The following is a 26,487-nucleotide window of genomic DNA, read 5'->3' on the forward strand; positions in this document are numbered from 1 at the left end:
CCTATCTCCTACAGAGCGGTGCATCAGAGAGAAAAGAGAGGGCATAAAACCTAAAAAGTTTGGAAAAGTTTCTTTAAATACTTCATGCATACCTGTGAAAAAATAGAGTACAGCCTATCTGTGGCGACTGTTGAAAACCAGATAAACAAAAAAAGACTTTTATAGAAAACTAACTTCATTTAAATGTTGGAGGCAGCTGCTTTGTTTAGAGTTTTAATCCCATGCTGGTGGATGCTAATTCTGTAACATTATACAGTTGCCTTCTTTTGGGTACAAAGGTAGAAGGGGGGTTTTCTTTTGTGTTTTTCAGTGCAAAGTGATTCTGATCAGAAAGGCCCAAGGTTTCAGCTCCAAGTACCTGACATTTCCATCTGAATCTACTTTTTTTTTTAAAGGGGAAGAAAAGGTCTAGTTTTTCAGGAAAAGAACCTCTCTACGCAATCCTGAAACTGATCTTTAGATTTACTTTTCCTTAATCAATAGAAAAAAACTTGATTGCAACTCAACACTTACCTGTCTCTAGTGCAGGACCAACTTAATTTTTGGTTTTAGGAGTACGAGATTCAGACATCATTTCAGGAATCAGAAATTATTGGCAACAAGTTAAGGAGAACTGACGTGAATTCTTGTTTTACCTAATTTTTCCTGGCTTACCAAGATTTGGCTTAATATTTCTGACTCAGTTCCTCCAGCCTCTACAGAACAGGTTAGTGACACTTTTCATAAATACAAATATCTAAATGAATCCTCCTTACTTCTCTCTGAACCGGTTCCCTAAGGGCTCTAGTCTTAAACTTGCACGGCATCTGTCTCCGTTAAAGCTGTGTGTGGTCTCTGCTAAACCTTTGTACCCTTTCCGGCAAAACTGTCTAATATTTAATATGTGCTTGAAATTACAACATATATACTTGACAACTAAAGATTTGCAATAAAACTCTCACAGGATAAATTCATTGCCTTTCCCGTGAAAGTTTGGCTGAAGAATTGTGATAACTTCAAATGATAAGAGGAAGGTTTTTCTTTTTTAAGAATACTGTCAGGAGGAGACTTCATGGTCTAGCCACGCACTTTGGTGATGTCTAACTTGAGCTTGCATCCGTGTTCTCATCGCAGCTTTGCAGAGTGACACAGACAAAACATGCTCCTAATGGAGGGTAAAGCCACCGTGCAACTGATTGTAAACTAACACGAAAACAAGTTCCTCTTTGCTGTGTTCCTTCTTTAACTAACTTGCTGGAACTAATTGGTTGCTTGTGCGCTGGATTCTATTTTTATTGTGATTCCAACTCTGGATTGGTTCTTTTTTATTACTAATGTTTCTATCATTCATTTCACTGTGGGAAGTCAGTGAACAGAGTAGACTGGCCCTGAATCTGGTCAATACTTCAAAATGATGGATTGGCTCCATTCTATGGAGAAGGCGATGGCAAACTCTAAATTCTCCTAGCTGTAGAACACATTGTGTTTTAACCAATTTTGTTTGATCCTGATGGAAAGCTGTAGTGAAAATTAGGAAATCCACGTCTCACTGGGGTGTGGTTTCTGCTGCAGAGACACAACCCGGGACCCGCATGCTTCTTTAGCGTTGGGTCCTAGTTTTCAGCGCTTTATTTGATGCAGAGGGGATACCTTCCCTTTTTTCATACCACTCTCACTGATTCTAAATAATTACTTGACAGTTTGAATGATCTCATTACACTTCCAGACTGGCTTCTTCTGGGCATCTAATTTGTTCATGAAGTGTTGAACTTAGGAGGACCTGCCAGCATTCAGGGGATTTCAGCCCGACTCAGCACTGTTGATGTTGTTATGTGAATTTGTTCTACGACGGTTTTGATGGTCTTGGGATTTGCCACCAAACACACCTGGTGTTCTGTTTACTCTGGCAAGCTGGGGATTTTTTTTTTCTTTTTCTTTTTAAAATTCCAGGATGAATTATTCATCATTCCTTAGAATTTGGGTCTCTTTCATCTTCGCACTTGTACGGCACCAAGGTGAGTACTACAGAATTCCGTAAAGCTCTCAGTTAACATGCTCTTGAATTGATAAAGAGACACTTTTATTGGAACCATAATTGTAAGGGCAGGTGCATGTGTGCCTACAGATACAAGAGAAAAATGTAATTAAATTCTATTATCAAGGATAAAATTCATTAACTTTAAATGAGGTTTACTTATATTCCCACTTTTTTCTTATTTAACTTCAAACACTATTTGTATATACCAGCTTGCCCTGTGCTAGTGGAGTAGATCTTTAAAATAATGCAAAATTCTTTCCGTTAAAAGTAGATAAGATAGGTGTATGTGCACCTCATGTCTGATCACTGATTCCCATTAAGGCATTTAATTTGTGGTGGAGACTTTAAAGAATCTACTTATTTTGGCCAAAAACTAGGAAATTACAATAGCATTGATGTCACTGGTTTGTGTATCAGTGACCTTTCACATGGCCCCCAAATCTAAAACTTAAAGTTAAATAAGACAATTCTTCCCCTCAGTGATTCCTTCTTTTTCTCTGTGTAGCACTGCCCTGGGTAAGTGAAAGGCCACATATGTTTTTCTCTACTGTTGTTTTGGATTTTAGACCAAGACGGGGCTGTCTACATAGATTTTAACTTTTTATGGCTAAAATTCTAAGGCACCTTTCTTTACTTTGCGAGTTTGTCTAGTTCAAGTGGCACATGAGTACAAGTCTGAGATGAACACGTCAAGCCCCTGTGCAGTGCTAATATTTTTCCAGAATTCGTGAATTTAAACAGTTAAACCATAGTGTGAAACCCCACGAGAATGAAAGAGGGCCCGTGACTTCAACCTCCTACCCCATCTCCAAGAAAGTACATTTTATTTGGTGGGAAAAAAAAATCCTGGAAACACAGCTATGTTTATTGTGAAATTCTCAGCTTAGGGCAAGCATGGATAGCGATATTCTTTCTTTTAGCAACTCTGATGTTATTGATAGGCCATGCTGCTAACAGTTTTTTATATATATATATATAAATAATAATGGCTTCTGCAGTGTTAATTACTGTAGTTTAAACCTACGCCCTTGTATTTAGCACCCTCTTTTTCATTTGACAAGTATTATTTACCATATTAGATATTCTTATTGTTTGTATCCTTCTTAAAATTAAAAATATTTAACTGTCCATTATTTCCTATTCAAAATTGTGAACTAATTAGGATCACCCACAAAGAGAAGAATCTTGTAAACTGCCTCACCTTTGCAGCAGAAGAGGAAGTTAGGGTCATTCTCCCTGGCCATGGTTTTCTGTCTCCTCCATGCAGTATTACAGGTTTTCCATTCCCTAGGCAGATTGGCCAATCAATGCAGCCCAAAATACAAATTAATCTTTCCATACAAATGGTGATAATTCAGTGTGAATTTGAGCCCTCATTCATACTTTGGCACGACTCCTAAAAAGTTCCCCATGAAGGATAAATCCATGCCAGGACATAATTTGTTACTGTTAACTTCAGAAATAAGTACCTGTGTATAATACTGTAGTAGAGATTATAAAGATTTTTTTTAATGAATACCTTCCAGGAATTTTTAATTGGTTACTATTATGTAAATAGAAATGTTAGAAGACCCCTTTTCACCTGCTGATTGTAACATTAAATACAGCTCATGGGCCCAGAGCTCCTATGATCCGACACAGCGCCTCCTACAGCCTTAAATTCGGGCGGCTTCTCAGCAACTTCTGGGGTTTGGACCATGCATATACACTAATGACCGGATTAGTTTCGCTGCTCTCCTTGGATGTCAGCCCCTGGAAAGAAATTAGCCCTCCATTGAGGCAGAACTCCTCTTGCTCCCTGCTTCAGAACTGGAGAGCTGGCTCTTGGCCTGGTGCAACAGGCCTGCTTTCTGGCCCCTTTGCACTCTCTTTTACATGAGCTGTTGTCTATTCACTAAAAGCCTCCCAAAGGAGCAAAGATGGTCCTTGGCCGGTTGCTCCCTGGCCTACTGCTTCCATCAGCACAGAGCAGGGACTTTCCCGAGGAGAAGGCCCGACAGGAGAATGGGGGCATCGGCATCTCATGGCAGCAAGCAGGTACCTCAAGAAGTGTGACCGATGCCCAGAATGGTCTTGCCCCTGCCCCCGAGAATGAGAAATTTAAAAAAAGGAAAAAAGGGAGAAAACGATAGTGTCGTATTGTCTTATATTCATTCAGGAGAAGAAAGGACAGAAGCAGAGAAAAGTAACACCCAAAATGTAGATTATTTCACAGATGCTATTGGACTTGATCCTCAGTGATGCAGACCCTAGGGAACTTGTCTCATTTCTTCCACAAAACTGAGCCACATCTTGCAACAGTATGGACGGGAAACCTGGGAGCAGCAAGCCAGGAGAGGAGGTGACCCTGTCATGGCGGGGTGCAGTGTGTGTTTGTGTGATGGCTCTCCAGTGACCAGGAGGACCAATCAGAGCCCTGCAATTCATTCTCTCCAAAGAGTTCTCAAGGACCGAACCCTCTGACCCCGGAGGATCTCATGTCTGTCTTTTGTAAAAAGGAGTTGGACAAAGAGCCTCTTGCAAGGCCAGCCCTCAATCAAGGTCATTCATGGGCCAATTACTACAAATCCTCTCCTCCCACTTTTGTCCCAGTTCCCAATGTTGTTTATTTCCTTCTGGGATCTGGGATTTTCTCCAATTGTGGGGCAAGAGGGAGGGAACTCCTTTCAGGAAAAGACACGATAGTGGAATTCTTGAGCTAGCAAGGGAGCTTCAAAACTGTGGCCATGCCAGAGCTAGAGGCTGCCTCTCAGTACCCAGAAAGCTCAAGGTCCCAGGGAAATTTTACAAATTTCCAGCCAGCTGTAGCCATAGATAGCACCAAGATGCATGAAAGTGCAAGAACGTGCACAAAGTGCTTTCTCCTATGGAGAAACAATGTCACTCCCATTCTCCCGTTTCCCAGAGGCAGAAGGTACTGCGCTGTGTATGGCCTAGGTTTAGGATGAATGACAAGGCAGTATGACTTGCGTTCAGCTTGCAAGCCCTACTGAAAGAAGCTGGCTTCAGTAGGTAGGGGAGATGTAGCTTGCCAAACGGAAGAGGGAGCTGCCATCTATCTAACCATCATCTCTCTTGACAGCTCAGCCCAGGGAGCTCATGTATCCATTTTGGCAGAATGACACCAAAACCCCTAAAGTAGATGATGGAAGCTCATCTGAGATTAAGTTGGCCATCCCAGTTTTCTTCTTTGGCGTTCCTTACCGCACTGTCTATGTAAGTGGAGAAGCAGCCCATCTGTTGTTCTCTGGCCCTCCCTTTTGTTTGTCATTAAGAAAAGCATTTTAAGTATCCTCTTCCAGAGCTCTGGGAAGGGAGGATTTATTGGCAGCCAAAACGACAAGTTCTGAGATTTCATGAGCTGATAGGTTTTATGATTAAGAAAGTCAAAGGTATATTTAATGGCTAATGTTCATAGTGGAGGAGTATACAGGGCAATAAATTGCTTTTGTGGGTGATTAAACATAGAAGTGAAGCAGAAGCCCCAATGCCATGAACATTATTTCTGCTACTCAACGAGATAAAAAGATACAGTGAACCACAGTAGGAGCAATATCATTTTTCTTTCCCTTCTGGGGGTGTGAAAAGTTTAGGCATCTGCTGTTCTTGGGCTTCCTACCAATTTGAAGCAGAGTCGGAACACAGTAGAGGGGTAATCAACTATTATATCAAAGTTGTTTGCAGAATTGGCCACCCTCAATATGGGTCTGTAGACAGGCCAGAGGGTCCCATCACCCAACCCACACTAAGAAATGGTCCCATTTGTGATCAGAGCTCTCCTAGGCACCTGTGTTCTCAGGTTTTTGTTTTTGGTTTTTTGGATCATTGGGTTTGCTGCTAGCGAAACTGTTGCACATGAAGAGGAAGATTCAGAGCAGCCGAGCCTGGCTTTATTGTTGGCCTTAAAGAACTGGGTGAGGGATTATACCACACCCCTGGAGGAAGAGTGCAACCCTAAGCATGCCCACCTCTGGCCGTCTCTACGTCTGGGACCTCTCTCTTCCCCAACTTTTGATTTATGGCTCCGGGATGATTTCCGCTAGAAAAGAGTTCACTATTCCATTACCTAACTGTGCTCCCTGAACCTGCAGAAGCAGGGTCACACAGGCACTCATTAGCAATGTCATTTCTCAGGTCCCACCCCATACCTACTGAGTCAGAAACTCTGGGAGGAGGAGCCAGTAATCTGTGTTTTAATGAGTCCTCCAAGTGGTTCTGATGCCCACAAAAGGTTGAGAACCACTGATCTCAACCATAGGATATAATCAAGACACATGTGAGTCATCACCAGCTTCCTCTGCCAGTCTGTGTGTTTTAATTACACCTATTGTTCCCTAGCAAACACTTCACTCTGACATCCTGAAACGCCTTTTATGCTCTATTCATGGTAGGGCCTCCCTAGTCTGTGTTTGTAATAGCTGGTTTTAAGTTTTGGGTTGTGTTGACCTGATTTTGGCAATAAGGGAGTGAGGAATTCCGTGCTGGAAGCCCAGTTAAGCTAGTTTTTCTTCTCTATTGCACTGTGTGATATGGAGTCTGAAGAATTTTTTCTTGCCCTTGCAACAGGAGGTTCCTTAGCTTGAGGCAGATTTATTTGAGGGTAAATTGTTCCTTGCGTTTCCAACACTTTGAGTAGTGCAGTTTTCTTCAAGCCTCTAGGATGTTCCCAATTACTGGAAGACAATAGGCTCTTAATGTCTCTTCCAAACCCAAAGCCTTGCTTCCAAACATGTAGACCTACCCTTGGCCCAGGCCTTGATAACTTGCCTCTGGGATCTGGGCCACTGTTAATGTCCATAATGTTACTGGTTAACAGGAACTTAACATATGATTGGAATGTATAGGAAAATTATCTCCAGGTTTTCTATATCCAAGAATTGCAGTTCCCATTACAGGCACCTCTGCTGCTGAAGCCAGGTCAGCCACGGGGTTAAATCAGTTTATCTACCAACGTACAGAGCTGCAGATTCAGGCAGAGGCTGAATTGTTTACAGGTCCCTTGTAAACTGAGAGTATATCTTAGCTTGTGATTTCCAGTAAGGTTTCCTATTTAATTGGTTTACTAAGCCATTTACAAATCATGAAGAAATCACCATAAGATAGTCATTTACATAAACAGTGTAAAGTAGTCATGCCTCCATTTTTATGCAGCGATTGTATGAAAACACTATCACACCACATGAGCTGGAATGGAACTGGGCATCTGTAGGTCTTAACCTTGTCCTTGCTCTGAGCCCAGGAGTGGTTGTGACATCAGTGGAGGTCTTTTAAATGTCTCACCCAAAGCAGAATATTTTCATCAGAGACTGGAGCTGGATGAAGGAGTGTTTGATTTATCTTTCTCTGACACTCCTCTTTTGTCATAAAATAGGAAGCAAGGCCTAACATAGGGCACCTCAATTTTCGAATTTAACTTTACTTCCATGCTTATTTATTTTTCCTGCTTATTTTGTATTAGTGACCCTGAATCTGTGCTTAGTACCCACGTTACTCCCTGTCTGTACACGCATGCCACCCCCAGTACACACATACACACACACACCACCCCCAGTACACACACACCCCAATATACATACACACACACCACCCTCAGTACACACACATGTACACACCATGCCCAGTACACACACATACACATCCCACCTCAGTAAGCACACACACCCCACCCCCAGTAAATACATATATACACACCCACTCTAGTACGCACACACTGCCCACCCCAGTACACACACACTCCAATATACACACACACATACACACCACCCCAGTACACACACACACATCCCAGTATACACACACACCCCATCCCCAGTACACACACACACTCCCCACCCCAGAATACACACACAAAGCCCACTCCAGTACACTCCAGTACACACACACGCTCCAGTATACACACACGCCTCACCCCAATACACACACATACCCCCACTCCAGTACACACACACTTACACACCTCACCCCAGTACACACACACTCATACCATCACCAGAACACACACACCCATACTTCTCACCCCAGTACACACTCACACACCCCATCCCCAGTACACACACACACACCCCACCCCAGAATACACACACAAAGCCCACTCCAGTACACACACATGCTCCAGTATACACGCACGCCTCACCCCAATACACAAACACATACCCCCGCTCCAGTACACACACACTTACACACCTCACCCCAGTACACACACACACACCATCACCAGAACATACACACCCATACTCCTCACCCCAGTACACACACACTCACACACCTCACCCCAGTACACACACACCCTTCAGTACACACACATGCACATCTCACCTGCAGTACACACATACACACACACAGAAGCACAACTCAGGAGCATTTGATAAGTGTAACAGAGACAGGATAGGGAACATGAAAATGAGACTGATTATTAATCAGAAATGAAGCTGGTTACAAATCGAATGTGAAAGAAAACCAATGAGTTTGTCTGGAAGTAAACGAACCTCTTAGTTTGAGCAATGGAACCCGGTGTTTGGGGGTTCTAAGTCAGTAGTTTACAAGTTGTTTTCATTCATACAATTAGGCGAATGTCTTGGTTTGTGACTCTGAAGTTGTTATGGTTTCAGATCCACTGTGCAAAACCTCTCTTATTTTCGTAGGTCAATAACAACGGAGTTGTTTCCTTCAATGTGCTAGTGAGCCAGTTCACGCCAGAATCCTTTCCCCTGACAGATGGGAGGGCCTTCATCGCCCCATTTTGGGCAGATGTGCACAATGGAATTCGAGGCGAGATCTATTACAGAGAGACCATGGACCCTGTCATCTTGAAAAGAGCCACCAAGGACATCAGGAAGTACTTCAAAGACATGACAACCTTCTCTGCCACTTGGGTTTTCATTGTGACATGGGAGGAAGTCACGTTTTATGGAGGCAGCAGCACCACACCTGTAATAATTCAAATTTTCTGCTTTCCACTTCATAACCTGACATCTAATTCTTGTCCATCTTCACTACCGTGAAGGAGTCTAATTATTAGAGCTAAGGAGTGTCAGTTCCCTTGAGTTAAACTAATGAGTCTTGCTACCCACTTTGCAGGAAACAGAGGGAACTATCACAGTTAACCAGCCCAGTCAGCTGTAATATTTCAGAAGATATGTCACCCCTATCACAAATCATCACTAATGACTAAAAAAAACCCTCAAAAACTTTCCTGCTGTAAGTGACATTGCTGTTTTGCGGGACAGTGATTGAGGCACTGAGACCCATTCCAGGCCACATGCTTAGGCACCCATCTAGGGACCCAAAGTTCCTTTTCTCTTGCCCAAGGTACTAATGCCTCTCTCTATGCCTAATTTCCTCCCTCTCTCCCCAATAAAATTTGGTTGAAAGAGAAAAATAGTGTTCCAAGTTTGGGCCCAAATGATCTGGCTCGTTTTATTATGTTGTGACATTTTTTTTTATTGTGACCAAGGCTGAAATTATTCATATTTGATGTTAGAGTGGGCAGTGAAAGCGTTTCATGAATAAAGTTTCAACATCTGCTCTGAAATCCCAAATGAGCAGTCAAATAAAAGTCAGATAAGAAAGATTATCACTGCCATTATTGCAGAGATAATCAACTTTCTACATAAAGGGACAGAATGCAGTTTTCACAAAAGCCTGCAGCTTGTTTGGGTGACTTTGCCAGTGGAGAGTTTTGAAGTAGTAGACACATCTTCAACTGTATAATTTCTAGTAAGCAAAGAAACTCAAAAAATCTGCCCTCCACTTACTTAGGATTATTTCCAATTCCATCTGTTTTCCAATTTCCTTGGCAACGAGTCAATTGTTGAGGGGTGGAACAAAAACGACTGAGTTAGAGAGAGGTGAAAAAGTGCTGGGTTTGCAGTTCACAGCTGCGACACCACGAACACATTATGTTTTAGCACCTTCTAGCCAGAGCATCAAGAAGCACTTTATCGCTAAGAGGTTCTGTAGAACAGAAAGACACAAGTTTAAACAGCGATGCATTGGCTAGAAATAACCTCTAAAGAAGCATACATTTCCCTCTGTCACGTTATAGATCGCTAACGACTCCTCGGGTGATGTTTTATGTCCTTTAAGCCTCATATCTTACAGCGTTAGTATGTGGGATGCCAGCAATCGATAAATTTTAGTGTCATGGGGTGTGGGGAAGAAATGCCTATCAAATGCTGACCACCAGTTTTTCAAAAAAAACTTCCATTGGCAATAAAAATGGCAAGATCATTTAGATACTTTCTGGCTTATACTTTGGAGTAAATTTCTGAACTAGGTGAGAACTCTTTCTGTGAGGATGAATGAAGTAACATCTAAGTGCTTTGAGCTCCTTGGAGTAAAAAAAGATGATGTAGTTCTCTGGAGCTGCAAAAGTGTCCATCCATCCCCATCTTTGAAATTGGCCCCACCTCTTTCATCCCGTTCTTCCATGTTTCCCCTTCTGTATAGAAACACATATTATCAGGCCAGCTAAATACTGGGCTTGAGAGGTCTTTCAAAGGCAAAAATTCTCCTGTGAGGCCAACAGAAGGGAAGGAAAGGGGACATGTTTACTTCAAGGAAGGAAAACTAATATTTACTGAGGGTTTACTATGTGTCTGGTGCTGAAGGCTATTTTTGCATATCATTTAACCCCCCCCAAAATGTTCCCGGACAAGTACTGTCTCCAATTTCAAGGGAAGGGAACAGGCCAGGAGAGGCCAAATATCTCGTTGAAGTGGCAAGAAAAAGAATAGGATTCCAATCTCCTAGGAGACAGAGCAGGGGTTCAAACCAAAGTCTTCTAACTCCAAATCCCAGACTCTTCTTTCTTCAGCTGCATCCTCCGGGTATCGCTGAAGTCCTCAGAAGCAAAAAAGGTTTTTTTATCCAGAAGAGTCTTAGAATGAACGTTGAAGAATTCCGTAGTGTAGGAATGTGTGAGAGTGAGCTGAGGTGCGTGTGGGTGGCAGTCAGCCTCTGGGGTGTCACTGGGATGGCTGGTTGGTTTAGAGGTGACTTCAGGGATTAGAAATGGATTGCTCTTGAGATCTTCTTGGACCAAAGATATTTCCAGCTTCACTGTGGGAGAAGGAATTCCCTTCTGAAGGAGAATCTTGGTCTGAAGGAGGCTCTAGCTTTAGTCCCTGTGTGACTTTGACTTTGCCCCTGTCCCTTGAACAAGAGCCTGCTGGTGACCTTACAGCAATCTTGAGCCTACTGCTCACTCATCTCTGTGTCCCACTTTCCTCTTCTGTTGAATGGGGCCAGAGACTGAAGGCGTATACCTGAGCAAGTCTATCACAAACGCCATCAGCCGTGGCCAGCACAGAGCATGGGAAGAAAAGTTCTTTACAAAAAGGGCTGTTCTTACTCATAGCTTGCCTCCCTTTCTGGGATCATCTAGAATGGGGAGATTTGGGGCTTCCAAGATCCTCTACCCCAGTCTGATTACACAGGATAAGGATTTGTGTCTTCCTCTGCATCGGACAGAGTGTCAGGCAGCTGGGAAAAGTGCTAGGTTTGAATAGAAAAAGGTCAATGCAGCCTCTCCTTTTAACTCTATTTCTATTAAATTTTTTGAAAACATGTGACAAGGGGTAAGGATTAGCAAGAGGAAAATATAAAGGACAGGGTTTGCTACAGCTTATTTCTGAAAACCGTTTACAAGTTTCATATGAATTTAAATAACATCTCTATCCTAAAAAGTTTAAAATGAAGACAGCATGGAATGGCAGTGCTCTGAGAGATGGACTGGGAACTGGCGCAAATCCCATTTTCTGTTGCTGGGTCACTGTGTAATTTCCAGTAACTCATTTCCTGCAGTCCCTAGTTTTCTTAACTATAAGATAGGCGTGGGCCAATACGATCACCCGTCTTAGTGTTGGTCTGGGGTACAGATGAATGTTAACGATTTTCAGAAATAAAGTGATGCACAAATGCTCAATTAAAGGAGTAATTTCTCCCCACAAAGTGCTTTTTAAAAATCACTTTCCCACTTCCATTTTTAAAAGGGGAGACATCTCATCAAGATTAATGTTGTTTTCCGGGAAGGGAGAGAGCGCAATCCGCATGGCCACTTTAATCACACGGACTGGTACCTGCTCCCTCTTCCAATCCACTCTGCAAGGGGAACCTGTGGTTGCATCCTGGTCCCTGGCCGAGTCTTTCCTGTAGTTTATTCTCATGCTGCCATCTATAGGTGCTTTCATATTATCACATGCTTAGCCAGGCCTCTGAATTTTCTGTCTGGTAGAAGTCAGAGATGTAAGTGGGCGCTGAGTCAGACTCTGGGTTTATCTCAGGCAATTTCTCTTTTAGAAGCACAATCCCACATGTCTTGCTTTTCCCACCGGAGGCGAGAACAAATTCAGAGAGGAGTCAGAGCTGGAGGGCCTGGCTGCAGAGCAGCTCTGAGCTGCCTGTGGGTGGGGAGGGCGCAGGGTGAAGGGAGGACATCCTTGGGGCCAGGACCTCCTGGGGAGTGCAAGTCATGAGACTGAGCATTCCCATCCTGTAGGTGAACACCTTCCAGGCTGTCCTGGTGTCCGATGGCTCCTATACATTCACCCTCTTCAATTATTACGAAATCAACTGGACCACGGGGACGGCGAGTGGTGGCGACCCCCTGACAGGTCTTGGTGGAGTGATGGCACAGGTAGGTGGCTCTCCACTTCATCCCCTGCGTGTTTCCGTCGCTGCAGTCTCTGCTTCTGTGGCTCAGCATCCTGGAGGGAATCCTGCCACCAGCTTTTAACTAGAGACGCATGTCTGATCTCGCAGGTGGATTACGAGGCTAGTCCTGCCCGTGTTTGGCACCCTGACTCGGCTATGAAATAAACTAGGCAGTCCTTTCCCTCCTAGAATGCTGGCCCCAATGACTCCAGGAAAAGAGGGCTCTTGATTTTAGAGGTGCTGGATTTTAAAAATAAGGTAGTCGGGCCAGTTAACCCATGGGGGATTTTTGTACTCAAAAATCTTGTCTTCCTTTTGTGCTGCAGGCAGGATTTAATGGTGGAAACCTCACCAATTTCTTCAGCCTCCCGGGGTCAAGAACCCCCGAGATCGTGAATATCCAGGAGACCACAAACGTCAATGTTCCAGGCCGCTGGGCATTTAAAGTTGACGGAAAGGAAATTGACCCAGCCAATGGCTGCACCTCCAGGGGTAAAGCTTTTCCTCTGTCTGTGGCAAGGCAGGGTTTGTTTAGTGTAGATTGACAGGCAAGCTTTTAAGCCACGGGGGCGGGCTCATTCCTGATGCCTTACTCTTTTGACATCTCTCAGCTGGGTGATGGAGATCAAGGTAATTTCAGCATGCGCATTCATCACATCAGGAGCTAAAACCCTGCATTCACTACCTTGCGGCTTTGGAAGTCCTTCTCTGGGGTGTGCACAGTTATCAGTTCTGAACAACTCCGAAATGGACCAAGATCTTGAGTGATTTCTGAGCCAGAGGGACAGAAGGCAGCCCTCCTGTTTAAAATTATTTTCGTTGTTGTTGTTGCCATTTCCTCCCCTCGCCCTTTACGTTTTTCTTCTCATCCTTATTCTCACTCTGTCATCTGCACTTTGTAGATCTACAGGAGTGGGTGCAATTGGAGTATTGCCAAGTTCCTATGAGGGTAAATCAGTACTTCCTAGTATGATTAGAAAAAAAAGAAACAAAAAGTAGCACAAGTCTTTATGGTAACTTCTCCTAAAATCTTCCCAGCATCAGCAAAACGTGCAGGAATTTGAGGAGAATCAAAACTGACTTTAGGTATCTGTGAATAAGCTGTAGTTGACCCTGGATGGATGTCCTTCACATTGGGCACCCAAAGTGGAGCCTTTTCTGAACTATCAACCCCTTTGGATGTGCAAACTCGCTGTGGACTTTCAGAGAAACATCCTGGTTTATGGATTCCTGCTTTTTTGTGTCCAAAAATATTTAGAAAACAGAACTTCTGATAATATTTCTACTTCCAGGAGTAGAAGCTACAGAAACTAGAAGAAGGAAATAATGCCTCTGTTCATTAGTCCATCCACCCACCCATCCATCCACCTATCCACCCGCGCGCCCGCCCGCCCACCCATCCACCCACACATACACCCGCCCGCCCGCCCGCCCATCCACCCACACATCCACCTGCCCGCCCACCCGCCCATCCACCCGCCCGCCCGCCCGCCCACCCGCCCATCCACCCGCCCATCCACCCGCCCATCCACCCACTCACCCACCCGCCCATCCACCCGCCCATCCACCCACTCACCCACCCGCCCATCCACCCACCCACCCATCCACCCATTTACCTACCCGCCCATCCACCCACCCATCCATCCACCTACCCTCCCACCCATTCACCCATCCATCCATTTATGCATCCACCCATTCACCCACCCATCCATCCATCTACCCACCCACCCATTAACTCACCCATCCACCTACCCACCCACCCATCCACCCACCCTTCCATTCACCTACTCACCCACCCGTTCACCTATCCATCCATCCACCCACCCATCCATCCACCTACCCACCCACCCATCCACCCACCCATCCATCCACCCACCCTTCCATTCACCTACTCACCCGCCCATCCACCCACCCATCCACCCATTTACCCACCCGCCCATCCACCCACCCATCCATCCACCTACTCACCCGCCCATCCACCCACCCTTCCATTCACCTACTCACCCGCCCATCCACCCACCCATCCACCCATTTACCCACCCGCCCATCCACCCACCCATCCCTCCACCTACCCTCCCACCCATTCACCCACCCATCCATTTATGCATCCACCCATTCACCCACCCATCCATTTATGCATCCACCCATTCACCCACCCTTCCATCCATCTACCCACCCACCCATTAACTCACCCATCCACCTACCCACCCACCCATCCACCCACCCATCTATTTATCCATCTACCCATTCACCCACTCATCCACCTACCCATCCATCCATTCATCCATCCACCCATTCACCAACCCATCCATCCACCTACCCACCCACCCATTCACCTACCCATCCATTCATCCATCCACCCATTCACCCACTCATCCACCTACCCATCCATCCATTCATCCATCCACCCATTCACCCACCCATCTGTCCACCTACCCACCCATCCACCTACTTACCCATCCACCAACCCATCCATCAAGTCATCCAGCCATTTAGCAAGCCATTGCATCTTTCTGAAAAACATTTTAAGAGCCCCATTGAAATGCCAGCCACTCTGTGAGGTGCTGGAGATAAAGCTGCTCTAGCTGCCCATGACATTACTATGGTAGAGGAGACAGAGCCATGGGGACAATGATGACACAGCGTAAGACATATTATGATAGACACTTGTGTAGGGTACTGTGGAATCACAGAGGAAGACCATGGGAAAAGTGTTTCCAGACCTCTAAGGAAGTTTTGGATAGGAATGAGGAGGTGCCTTTACCCCCTCAAATAGAAGCTTGGACTGCTTGTCTTGGTAGCCCTGGGAGGCCTCGGGGTTCTTTCTTGGCTCAGCTTCAATTTGTTGTTGTTGTTGTTTTTTGTTTAGGAGACAGTGTCTCTCTCTGTCACCCAGACTGGCTAGAGAACAGTGTCATGGTCATAGCTCACTGTAACTTTGAACTCCAAACTCCTGGGCTTAAGTGATCCTCCCACCTCAGTCTCCTGAGTAGCTGGGACTACAAGAACCACCACCATGTCAGCTAATTTTTATTTTTTGTAGAGATGGGGTCTCAGTATGTTGCCTAGGCTGGTCTCAAACTCCTGGCCTCAAGCCATCCTCCCATCTCAGCCTTCCAAAGCACTGGGATTAAAGGTGTGAGCCACTGCACCTGGGCTCAATGTGTTTACTATACAGAAAAGCCACATTCACATGGTCTGACACACCTGTGCCCTCTGCCCCATTCCCTGTGCTGTGATTAGTGCCTTCGCTCTAAGGTAGGTCATGTGTGAAGATGGCCTGCCCGGACCCTTGCCTCTGTGGGCTCTGTAAAGTGCCCCATGTTCAAAATAACAAATAAATGTTTTGCAGCTAAGCTGGTATTAACTGGATAGGAAATAATCTAGTTCCAGAGCTCATTAGGATTTGAGATTGTACCCTCCTCCCCTACAGAGTGTAAATACAGCATCACTTAAGGTCTGTGAGAGATACCAACTCAATACTACATTATCTCCCTCCCCTGTATAGCCTGGACCAGGGGCCTCAGAAGTTGCAGACTCTTACCCAAATACCTCTTCCCTTTGTCCAGGCATCACAGAGATGACTGGCTATGGCCATACAACATGAGTGCCCAGTGACAGCCTCTCACCTGAGTCCTGGGAATGAAATGCTGTGATAATGGAAAACATTGGCTTGCAGAGCTGTGGAGTTGGTCAGATGCCAGCTGTGTACACAGTCTCCACTTTGACTTCATTCTTTTCCTCCTGAGTTATAGGTTTGGGTTTCATATACAGGATGAATTCAATATCTTTATATAGACTGCGATGCATTTTTATGTGCCTCTGGACATATGTCAATCTAATGAGATTGGGATTTGGCCTGGGGTATAGCAGGGGAAGTGTTCCGTAGAGCTGGTTTATTATATCATCATTCCACAAACAAAATTATCTCAAAGAGTCTACCTTTTGGTCCAAACCTCCTCTATTCAAAGGCATTTTCCTCTCATTTATTGAAAGCCTGAAAAAGCAGGGCCTGGAAATGATGCTGAGTGGAGGCTGTCACAATACATACAGCCCTGAACTAGTGCCAAAGAGTGCTGAGGATTGAGGACCTGTTTTCAGGGCTGATGCACATGACCTATTGGGAATGTGACTAAATCTATTCTCTCATTTTTCAACCCTATTCTCAACAGGTATAAAATGGAATTGCCTGTTGAAACATCATTGTTCCTGTTGGGCAGATAGAGTCAAGACTGTTACCGATGCACCTGCACCCTCCATTTGGGTTAACTTTGCAGCCTTGTGCTATTCACTCGATAGTCAGTTTTATAAAAACTTGAGATGTTATTTACATTGCTTAATGCTGTGTCTTTGATACTTGCCTTTTCAGACATTCTCATTTTACAAGTGCTTCTACTTCTATCAACCCGTGTCAACTTTTTTTATAACATCACTGTTCTCTGTGAGACAGGGATGAGAAATAGCAGTATCCACATTTTACAGGTTAGGAAAACAGACAGGTGGAAGTTGAATGAGTAGTCTTGGAAATGGATTGCAGATTTGTGACTGCTGCCCAGTTCTCTTGACCCCGACCCCCCCAGCAAGGACTAGATCACAGCCCCCAGCCCAGATGTGTTTCTATTTCAATTAAAGGTTGATGTTAGCAACCAGAAAATTTCAAAGTTTTTTGGTGGGGGAGGTCGTTTATTTACAGAAATGATTTTAAAGACTGCATGTCTACCAAAGAAATAATAGCGTTTTAAAAATTATCACATCTCTTTAAACCATTCCCCTCCCCTTTCCTCATTCTCTTCCTGACCTAGAATTTGTCAACAAGGTCTGTCCGGTGCATAGACAGAGAGAAGTCCTGGACTTGGACAGGGCCCTAGAGTGGGAAAGAAGACAATCTGTGTAGGTGTAAATCCTGCCTAAGCAGCATCTGCAGGATTCATGAGCCTTTAAACGTGCAAGAAAGTGGTCAGTGCTTTCCAGAACCTTCCCAGGGAGTTTGGGATTTATACTCATGCATCTGACTCCTAATTAGTGCTATTGACCTTTTCCGGCACATACTGGGCCCCCAACAAATGTCTGTTGAATGAATGAACAAATTAGCAAACAAACAATGAGTGTTGCCGAGTAACCTGGGTAAACTGGGTCTTCCTTCGGAAGGAAAGGCAGGAAATGACTTCCAAGTATCATACCCTATTCCATGGATTCATGATAACGTGGTTTTCCTTGAATGTGAGTTTGCTCACCAGCCATGGAGATAATAATACCAAGAGCTCAGATGGGATTCAGACAGACTCCGCTCGGAATCCTGGCTTTACCACGGAGTTGCTGAGTGATCCTGGATGAATTACTCTACTTCTCTTAAGCCTCAGTTTCCTCATTTGTCAAATGAGGGTGACCATACCTCCCTAACAGGGTTCTTACATGGATTAAATGGTATAAAGGAAGTAAAGCATTTAGCCCAATGCCTGGCACAGAGGGTAAATGCTCAGTAAATGTTGGCTTTAATATCATTATTCCCCAGGACAGTTCCTTCGGCGAGGGGAGGTGTTTTGGGATGACTTGAACTGCACCATCAAGTGTCGCTGTCTGGATTTCAACAATGAGATCTACTGCCAGGAGGCTTCCTGTAGCCCCTACGAGGTGTGCGAAACCAAAGGCAAATTCTTCTACTGCAGCGCTGTGGAGACCAGCACGTGCGTGGTGTTTGGGGAGCCGCACTACCACACTTTTGACGGCTTCCTCTTCCACTTCCAAGGCTCCTGTGCCTACTTGCTGGCCCGACAGTGTTTGCAGACTTCCAGTCTCCCTTTCTTCAGTGTGGAGGCCAAGAATGAACACCGCGGAGGTTCAGCCGTCTCCTGGGTGAAGGAGCTCTCAGTGGAGGTGAATGGCTACAAGATTCTCATCCCCAAAGGAAGCTATGGAAAAGTCAAGGTGAGACCCTCTCTATCCTTCACGGGGAAATGGAGAAGCTGGAGATTCTTCAGCCTAGGGAAGACTTCTCCAGATCTACTGGTTCTGCTGTTTGTCTCTGTATAGTACCAGAGATGCACAGCTCTCCCTGCCTTGCAAATAGCTTGTAAAATAATTTACTGGGCCGAATTCTATGTGTACAAGAGCTATCCTAAGCTCTCTCCTCAACATGTCTATCTGCTTTTAAACTTAGAGTACATTTATATTCCTAGTTCCCTCATAAACACTGATAGACACACACACTCACACAAACACACACACACACACACACACAGAGTTCAGAAAAACTGGAAAGAGATAAGTTTCTCATGGTCCTGGCTTGCAATAATTGTAGCCACATAGCCATGCCCTGGAGATGGTACAAACGCAGTACAAACCCCCAATTCACTACAGCCTTTGATTAATAATCCTCACCCCACCTCAGCCCCAATTCTGTTTGCTCAAGAGCTGCTGATTCATTTTCAGAGAAACCTCCAAATTGATTGATGTCTCCAGAGGTACCACCTGTGCAGGCACCTGGATTGGCTTTGGTGACTTCCTTAGTGAGGCTTGGGTGGGAAAGTCCCATGAAATCTCTGCCCAGACACCCCTCGAATACAGTCCCTAACTCCCACCTAGAATAACAGAGAAGAACATGGGTCTCTGCTGGCCAGTTTAGCATATGCAAATGATTCCTGTCACTGTCCACCTGGATTTCAAGCAGGGACATCAACAAAAGAGAGAAAGCAAAAAGCTACTAGCAATTACTCAATTTGTGCAGGCCCCAATTTTCATAGTGTTAATCAAGACCTTGTTGCAACCGTGTATTTATTCAAGCAGTAATAACCAAGACCACAGGGGTTGATTGCTGCAACCTGGTGCAATCCTTAATCCCCCTGCATGGAGGTCATTACAGAGATTACAAACCAGAACTGATGCCAATGCAGGGATTTATTTCTTTTTTAAAAAAATGTGTTGTAGTTTTAATTGATGTGGCGTGTCCAACAAAAGGCAGGGCCAGGGAACTAATTCCACTCTTTCTGGCTCTGCCTTTTCCAGGTCTGTGCAGTTTATCAGTCTCATAATGAGGAAAGTGAGCTATTACTGTGGTTGAAATGCCAGTGTGCTTGCTATTTGCTTAGTCTCTGTAGGGACAGCTCTGTACATCAAATCAAGGCTAAGAGTTTAGATACAGAAGTTTGGAGATTTTCCCTTTTAAATTTATATTGTGCTGTTGAGCACTATACTTATCCTTGTAGATAAGTGCTGGCATTTCAAGCTAGAAAAAATTGTCACTAGCTTCCCCCTACTTTCCTGTATTTGGGGATGATGTGTATGATACCAGTAGTTGAAAAAGAAAGCTTCATGCTTTATTCCTATTTTGTATTTTGATTAAAATTCTTTTTCATTCTCAGTCAGATTTTTTTTTAGAAGGAAAGGGACACCGTAATTTCTTTCAGGCCCAGCAGCTCTGCTAATTTTGCGTGACTCTGTTCCATGGTCCAAGCATAGGGCATGGATTCCTCAATTTTCTGTAGCGACAGGGAGATGTGGATGTGAATGTAAATGTTTCAGAAAGAAAAGGTTATGTGACTCCAACTGCAGGCTAACAATGGCTTCCTTTTCCTTTTGCCAAATGGTTTCTAAGCGTCTCTGAATACACCTGCCCTGCTGGGGAGACTGGCCCGATGGATGGCAGAGCCCTGACCCAGGGTGATGTGGGGACAGGCAGGGAGAGGGCTTGGAAGCAGGAAGGAGCCTGAGATGCCGGGAGGCAGCTGACTTCTTCAGCCATGCTGTGCCAGACCAGAAATGGCCACTAAGATCCGTTCTTCCAAAACACAGACCCCCCTTCTCCAGCACTGTCTCCATATGCTGGGATTAGGAGCTGGGTTCTATATATGGATTTTCCCCCATTGAACTGTTCTCAAATAACAAAATAAACAGTTTAGGATTAGATATACCAGTAGGACCAAAGAAAGGCAGCATAAGTAAAAATCCATCTAGAAGAAGCGTCTCCTTCTAGCTAATACCAGTTCTCATCTTTCTTCCCCACATGAACACAAGTAGTTTAGGGTGCTCCAGTGAACAGGGAGCCAAGGCCAACTATCCCATGGCAATGAGCAGCTTGGACTCTGGGGCTGGACCTGTTCAAATTCCTATGCCACCACCGCCAGCTGAGTGGCCTGTTTGAGCTTCGTTTTCTTTGTCTGTGAGACAGGGCCCTCTAGGAGGCAGGGCTCCTGGGCTGTAGCTGGCCTTGGGCGGCCTCTCCTCAGCACTGGGATACAGGCAGCGGGGAGAAGTGGAGAGAACCTGGCTTTGGAGCTTGACTAGGAGGAGTCAGGCTCTGTCACTTGCAAGTCACACCAGCCCCCATCCTCAATTTCCTCATCTATAAAAGGAAAAAATGATAAGGACCTCCTAAGGCTGTTATGAGAATTAAATAGAATAGCCACAGGGCAATGTCCAGTACAAAGCCTGGCACACAGTAGGCGCTTGGTGTATGCTGGCTCCCTATGACCATTCCCATGGAACTTTCTTTCAGTTCCAAGACCTGTGCCTCTGTGACTCCACTTCTTTCCTCCTCCGCCTGCCCCCACCCACATCCTGGGAGAGGTATTGTGGAAGAGGGAAATGGCCAAAACGCAGGCAGAAGAAAAGCAAGCAAACAGGCGAGGCTTATCAGCTGTCTGCTAACCATAGGTTGAGGACAGGGTCAGAGGAATGAAGCAGGGAATTACACTTGGGGACAAGAATTCTCTGGGATCTCCTGCTCTAAGCACTGTGGGACACAAGCACAATGACTCTATAGTGAGAGTGAAAGGGAGTGCAATGAACACTTATGCCAGAAAAAAAAAAGGTATCAACTGGAACGTTACTGACACCCACAGTCACCCAGGTGTCAGGTCAGCCTGAGTGCAACAAGAACAGAGGCAGGGAAACTGGCATCCTGGGGCTTGTGATGATAGGGGGACTATAGAAATATCCAGAACCAGCCTACCCCATGGCTTCTGCTTTAGGACACAATAAGATCTTTTTCCCTTGCTAGCAGGAGCTTAAGTAAGAGCAGAGGAGCCCATTCAGCAGTTGACGTATTTGACATTCATAATTATACCAACATTGGGAAAGATTTCCCCTTCCACTTACCACCACAGAACAATGGATAAGTGTTCAGCACTCTTACTAGCTGACCTTCCCTATAATATGGCTCTTCTCTCCCTTTTCTCTTAGGGTAGGAAAAGCCATATTATAGGCAAGGTCAGCTAGTAAGAGTTGGCTAACCCTCTACCAGGAGATAAGAATAAATTAATCAACTCCTTGGTTTTTCTTTCTACTTCTAGCTCTCTGCAGGATGCTTTATTTCTCAAGCTTATTTTCTTATTCCCTTCCCCCATTGCTATGATCTAAATATTTGTGTCCCCTCAAAATTCATATGTTGAAATTCTAACTCCTAAGGTGATGGTAAAGGAGGTGAGACCTTGAGGAGGTGATTAGGTCATGAGGGTGGAGCCCTTATGAATGGAATTAGTGCCCTTAGAAAGGAGGCCAGAGGGAGCTCATTTCTTCTTTCACCATATGTGAACACAGCTGGAAGGTGCCATTTATGAACCAGAAAGTGGGCTCTCGCCAGACAATGAATCTGCTAGCCCCCTGACCTTATACTTCCCAGCCTCCAGAACTGTGAGAAATAAATTTCAGTTGTTTATAAGCTACCCAGTTTATGGTATTTTGCTCTAGCAGCCCAAACAGACTAAAACAGAAGATTGGTACCAGGAGTGGGGTGCTGCTGTAATAAATACCTAAAAATGTGGTAGCAGTCTGGGCACGGTGTCTCACACCTATAATCCCAGCACTTTTGGAGGCCAAGGAGGGCAGATTGCTTGAGCTCAGGAGTTCAAGACCACTCTGGGCAGCATGGCAAAAGCCTGTCTCTCCAAAAAAAAAAAAAAAAAAAAAATAGCCAAAATAGCCAGGTGTCGTGGCGTGCACTTGTAGTCCCAGCTACTCAGGAGGCTGAGGTGGGAGCATCACTGGAGCCAGAGAGGTTGAGGCTGCAGTGAGCCATGGAGTGCCACTGCACTCCAGCCTGGGAGATAGAGCAAGACCCTGTCTCAAAAAAAAAAAAAAGTGGTAGCAGCTTTGGGTAATTGGTAGAGGCTGGAAGAGTTTTGAAGTACATTCTAGCAAAAGCCTACGTTGTAGTGAATGGACCATTAAGGGTGATTCTGGTGAGGACCAACTACTAATCTATAGAGACAGAGAGATGCATGTGGCGTCTGCCACGGTAAATTTTGGAAGGGATGCTCAGACCGTCATCTCATCTCCTAGACAACTCAGAAAGTAGCAACAATGATGACAGGTAAGACCCTTGTTTTTCTCATGTGGCAGAAATCAGTGTGGGTCCAGGACACCCTGGAAAGTTTATGTGCACTTATAGTCAAGCCCACCGAGGGCTGTTCTAAGACAAGTCATTCCATCCCCGCCCATGAGCATGGGTGTCCATAGGTGCTAGGCATGGTAAGTGTGAAAAAGAAAATTAACTCTCTCTCTTTGAGGCTTATCAAGCCACTTACTCACCCGTACTAGATGCCTGGGACTCACTCTTGATTCTTCCCTCATTTCTCATGCCCCATTGCAAAACCACCATGTCCAGCTGTGTGTGTTCTATAAGCTCATCCCTCCCTCTCATGTCTGCAGCTAGTTCAGGCTCTCATCCTCATCACCTCCCTGGACTCCTGCAGCAGTTGCCTGTCTGGCTTCTCTGTTTCTAATCTCAACTTCCTTCAATAATTTCTTCATGCTATCCAGAAGGAGCTTTCTAAAACACAAATCTGATGATGTCATTCCCTTGCTTAAAAGCATTCAAGGGCTCTCCCTACAGAATAGAAATCCAGCTTTTGTTTGTTTTTAACATGGCTTAAAAGGCCCTCCCAGATCTGTTCTCAACACAGAAGCTAGAGCAATTCTTTTAAAGCAGAAGTCAGATCATGCTGACCCTTTGCTTTAAACACTTCCTGGGCTCTCCATCTTGCTCAGAGTCAAAGCCAAAGTCTTTACAATGGCTGACAGGCCCTGCTTGTTCTGGCTGCTCTTCTCACTCTGACGTCATCTATTGCTGCCCTCTCCTGCTGTCTCTCTCCAGCCACACTGTCCCCCACACCCCTTGTAATCCTGGGAGTGCCCAGGTGTGCTCCCAACCTAAGGCTGCTGTTCCCTCCTCAAGAGCCGCTCTCACCCCAGATAACCACATGGATTGCTTCCTTATCTCAGATGTCTTCTTCCCAAGGAGGTCTTCCCTGACCATCTACTTAAAATTAGAAACCCTTTTCCTTAGCACTTTTTAGAAAAGTATTTCCTGCTCTTTATTTTTCTGCATTAACACTCATCTGACATGAGTTTTACTCATTTATTTTGCTTGTTGTTCATCTCCCCAGCTAAAATGTAAGTTCCATGAGGCAGAGATTTCTGTTCATTTCACTTGCTGCTAATCCCCAACCCTTAGAACGGTGCTAGGTACACAGAAAGGCCTAAATACATATTTGTAGAATGAATGGACCTTGCCTGTACCTCCAGCATCATCTTCAGCCATCTCTTCCCTCTGTAGTCCAGTAACACCTCAGTGTCTGCCCCCTAAACCCACCCAGCTATTCCTCACCCTCCTGCCTCTGCTCTCTTGTCTTGGATTTCTCTGTCCTTCCTCCACTCTTCCTTTGGCCAATTCTGTTTATCTTTAAAGATCCAGGTTAGACTTAACTGCTTCTAAAAACCTTACGTGATTCCCCTATGCTGGATTCAATGTTCATTTACTACTCTCCCATTGTATCCTCTATTGACTCACAGTTAAAGAGTATGCTGTAAGTATCGATGCATGTCCCTCTTCTTCAGCAGACTGAAGGCTCCTTGAGGGGCAGGGGCAATTATGTTTTTTAACCCTTTACATCTCAGTTCCTGACATAGTGCTTGGTACCTAGCAGGTGTTTAATTGTGTTGTTGTTGAATGGTTACATGACGTAGTTCTGATACAAGGAAGTTACAGAGTACAACACTTGGAGAATACTACATCAGGACAGCCTCAAAGCTAAATGGTGTCCAGCAGTGGACCCAGCACACACTCGAGCTGAGAGTGGGGTCGGGAGGACTAAAGGCAGGAAGGAGGTCCTGGAAAATGCGTGACTTAAGCTGAGACTTAAAGAATGGATATTTAGAGGAATGCAGAGGAAAAGGGAGGTGACTGGTCTTTGAAGAAAAGATTTGAAGCTAGCCAAGAGCCAGCCAGGAAATGTTGACAACCACACAGTCCCCAGAGGAGTCCGTAGTGGCACTCGGTATGCCACAGCAATCACAGCCCATATACACAGTCCTTGGGCTGGCCCACAAGCAGCTCTCTCCATTTTCCCCCAGGCCTTTGCCTTAATCAGAGGGAAGCCCACTGGAGCCTGGATGTTTAGGTGGCCATTCTCTCTGGAGTGTTGAGTTGCTTTGCCTTCCTTTCCTGATCTCTGCTGGAACCCAGTGCCTGGGCACCTGCTCACCTGCCTTTCACTATTACTGTTGTTGGCAGGTTAATGACCTAGTGACTTCTTTGCCCGTCACCTTAGACTTGGGGACAGTGAAGATCTACCAGAGTGGCATGTCTACTGCTGTGGAAACAGATTTTGGGCTCTTAGTGACTTTTGATGGCCAGCACTACGCCTCCATTTCCGTCCCAGGCTCCTATATAAACTCCACCTGTGGACTCTGTGGAAACTATAATAAAAATCCACTGGATGACTTCCTCCGCCCGGATGGCAGGCCGGCCATGTCTGTCCTGGATCTGGGAGAGAGCTGGCGTGTGTACCATGTGGACTGGAAGTGCGACTCCGGCTGCATCGACAACTGCACCCAGTGTGACGCTGTCACTGAAGCCCTCTACTTTGGCTCTGACTACTGCGGCTTCCTCAATAAGACAGATGGCCCTCTGTGGGAGTGTGGCACTGTCGTGGACCCCACTGCTTTTGTGCACAGCTGCGTGTATGACCTGTGCAGTGTGAGGGACAATGGCACGCTCCTCTGCCAAGCCATCCAGGCCTATGCTCTTGTGTGCCAAGCCCTTGGCATTCCAGTTGGAGACTGGCGAACCCAGACTGGGTGTGGTAAGCTGGCATCCCATCCCCATGACAGGTCTCTCTTGTGCAGGGGGCAAGGATAGGCTTTGGGGGCTCCTCCAAATGTCCTTGTTAAGACTTGTGACCCAAGAATGAGAGGGAGGTTGAAATTGCACAAATTACAAAGAACGAATTGTGAAAGGATCTTTACTTTTACCCCCACCCAATACCACAGCCAGGAAACAAGAACCCATTGATGAACATACACGGTCTGGAAACATGAAAGGCATGGCAGGAAGTCCCGTAGCAGGGGATGGCAGCTCCAGAGTTGAGTGAGGAGGTGGGGTGTCCAGAGGTGGAGGTGGCTACTTTTGTGGCTGTTGAGTTAATGCAGCTGTGGGCCTGGGTCATCAAAACTAGCCCTTGGGAAAACAGCTCACCTCCCACATGGAACCTGTAGCAATTGTTCCTGGCACTTTCTTCTCCACTGTCAGACCCTTTAGGGTTTGTGCCCTGCTGCTGCTGCAGATGAGGAGTACAGCATATGAGTAAAGAAGCCCTTTTTCTTAAATATTAGGAGTGGTTAGGAAAAGCCCCAACTTTGAGGGAAATCCTGGCTCTTTTGAATTACACTTTTGGATTAAGCATTTTGTACCATTTAATCGTCTTATTATTTTTTCCCTGTATCCCACTTAAATATTTATTTCTTTTTCTAGTTATACACAGTTTAAAAACAAATAGATTTCGTTTCCTTCCTAGTCCTTGGTTTTCTGCATATGAGTAAAT

At 45.3% G+C, this 26,487-nt stretch overlaps 1 protein-coding gene across 1 annotated transcript in view; it reads left to right on the forward strand.

The window, feature by feature from the left end:
• The window catches only part of LOC129007780 (tubulin-specific chaperone cofactor E-like protein), a 166,990-nt gene that overhangs the window by 76,830 nt on the left and 63,673 nt on the right, over positions 1–26,487 (forward strand). Inside the window, exons 8-14 of the mRNA XM_054439044.2 lie at positions 1,930–1,994; positions 5,100–5,233; positions 8,659–8,946; positions 12,516–12,653; positions 12,997–13,162; positions 18,183–18,595; positions 25,179–25,749. Of these exons, the coding sequence (XP_054295019.2) occupies positions 1,930–1,994; positions 5,100–5,233; positions 8,659–8,946; positions 12,516–12,653; positions 12,997–13,162; positions 18,183–18,595; positions 25,179–25,749 (1,775 nt within the window). The remainder of the gene's footprint in view (positions 1–1,929; positions 1,995–5,099; positions 5,234–8,658; positions 8,947–12,515; positions 12,654–12,996; positions 13,163–18,182; positions 18,596–25,178; positions 25,750–26,487) is intronic.

This window comes from Pongo pygmaeus, chromosome 9, assembly GCF_028885625.2.
Source record: "Pongo pygmaeus isolate AG05252 chromosome 9, NHGRI_mPonPyg2-v2.0_pri, whole genome shotgun sequence".
Classification (NCBI taxonomy): domain Eukaryota; kingdom Metazoa; phylum Chordata; class Mammalia; order Primates; family Hominidae; genus Pongo; species Pongo pygmaeus.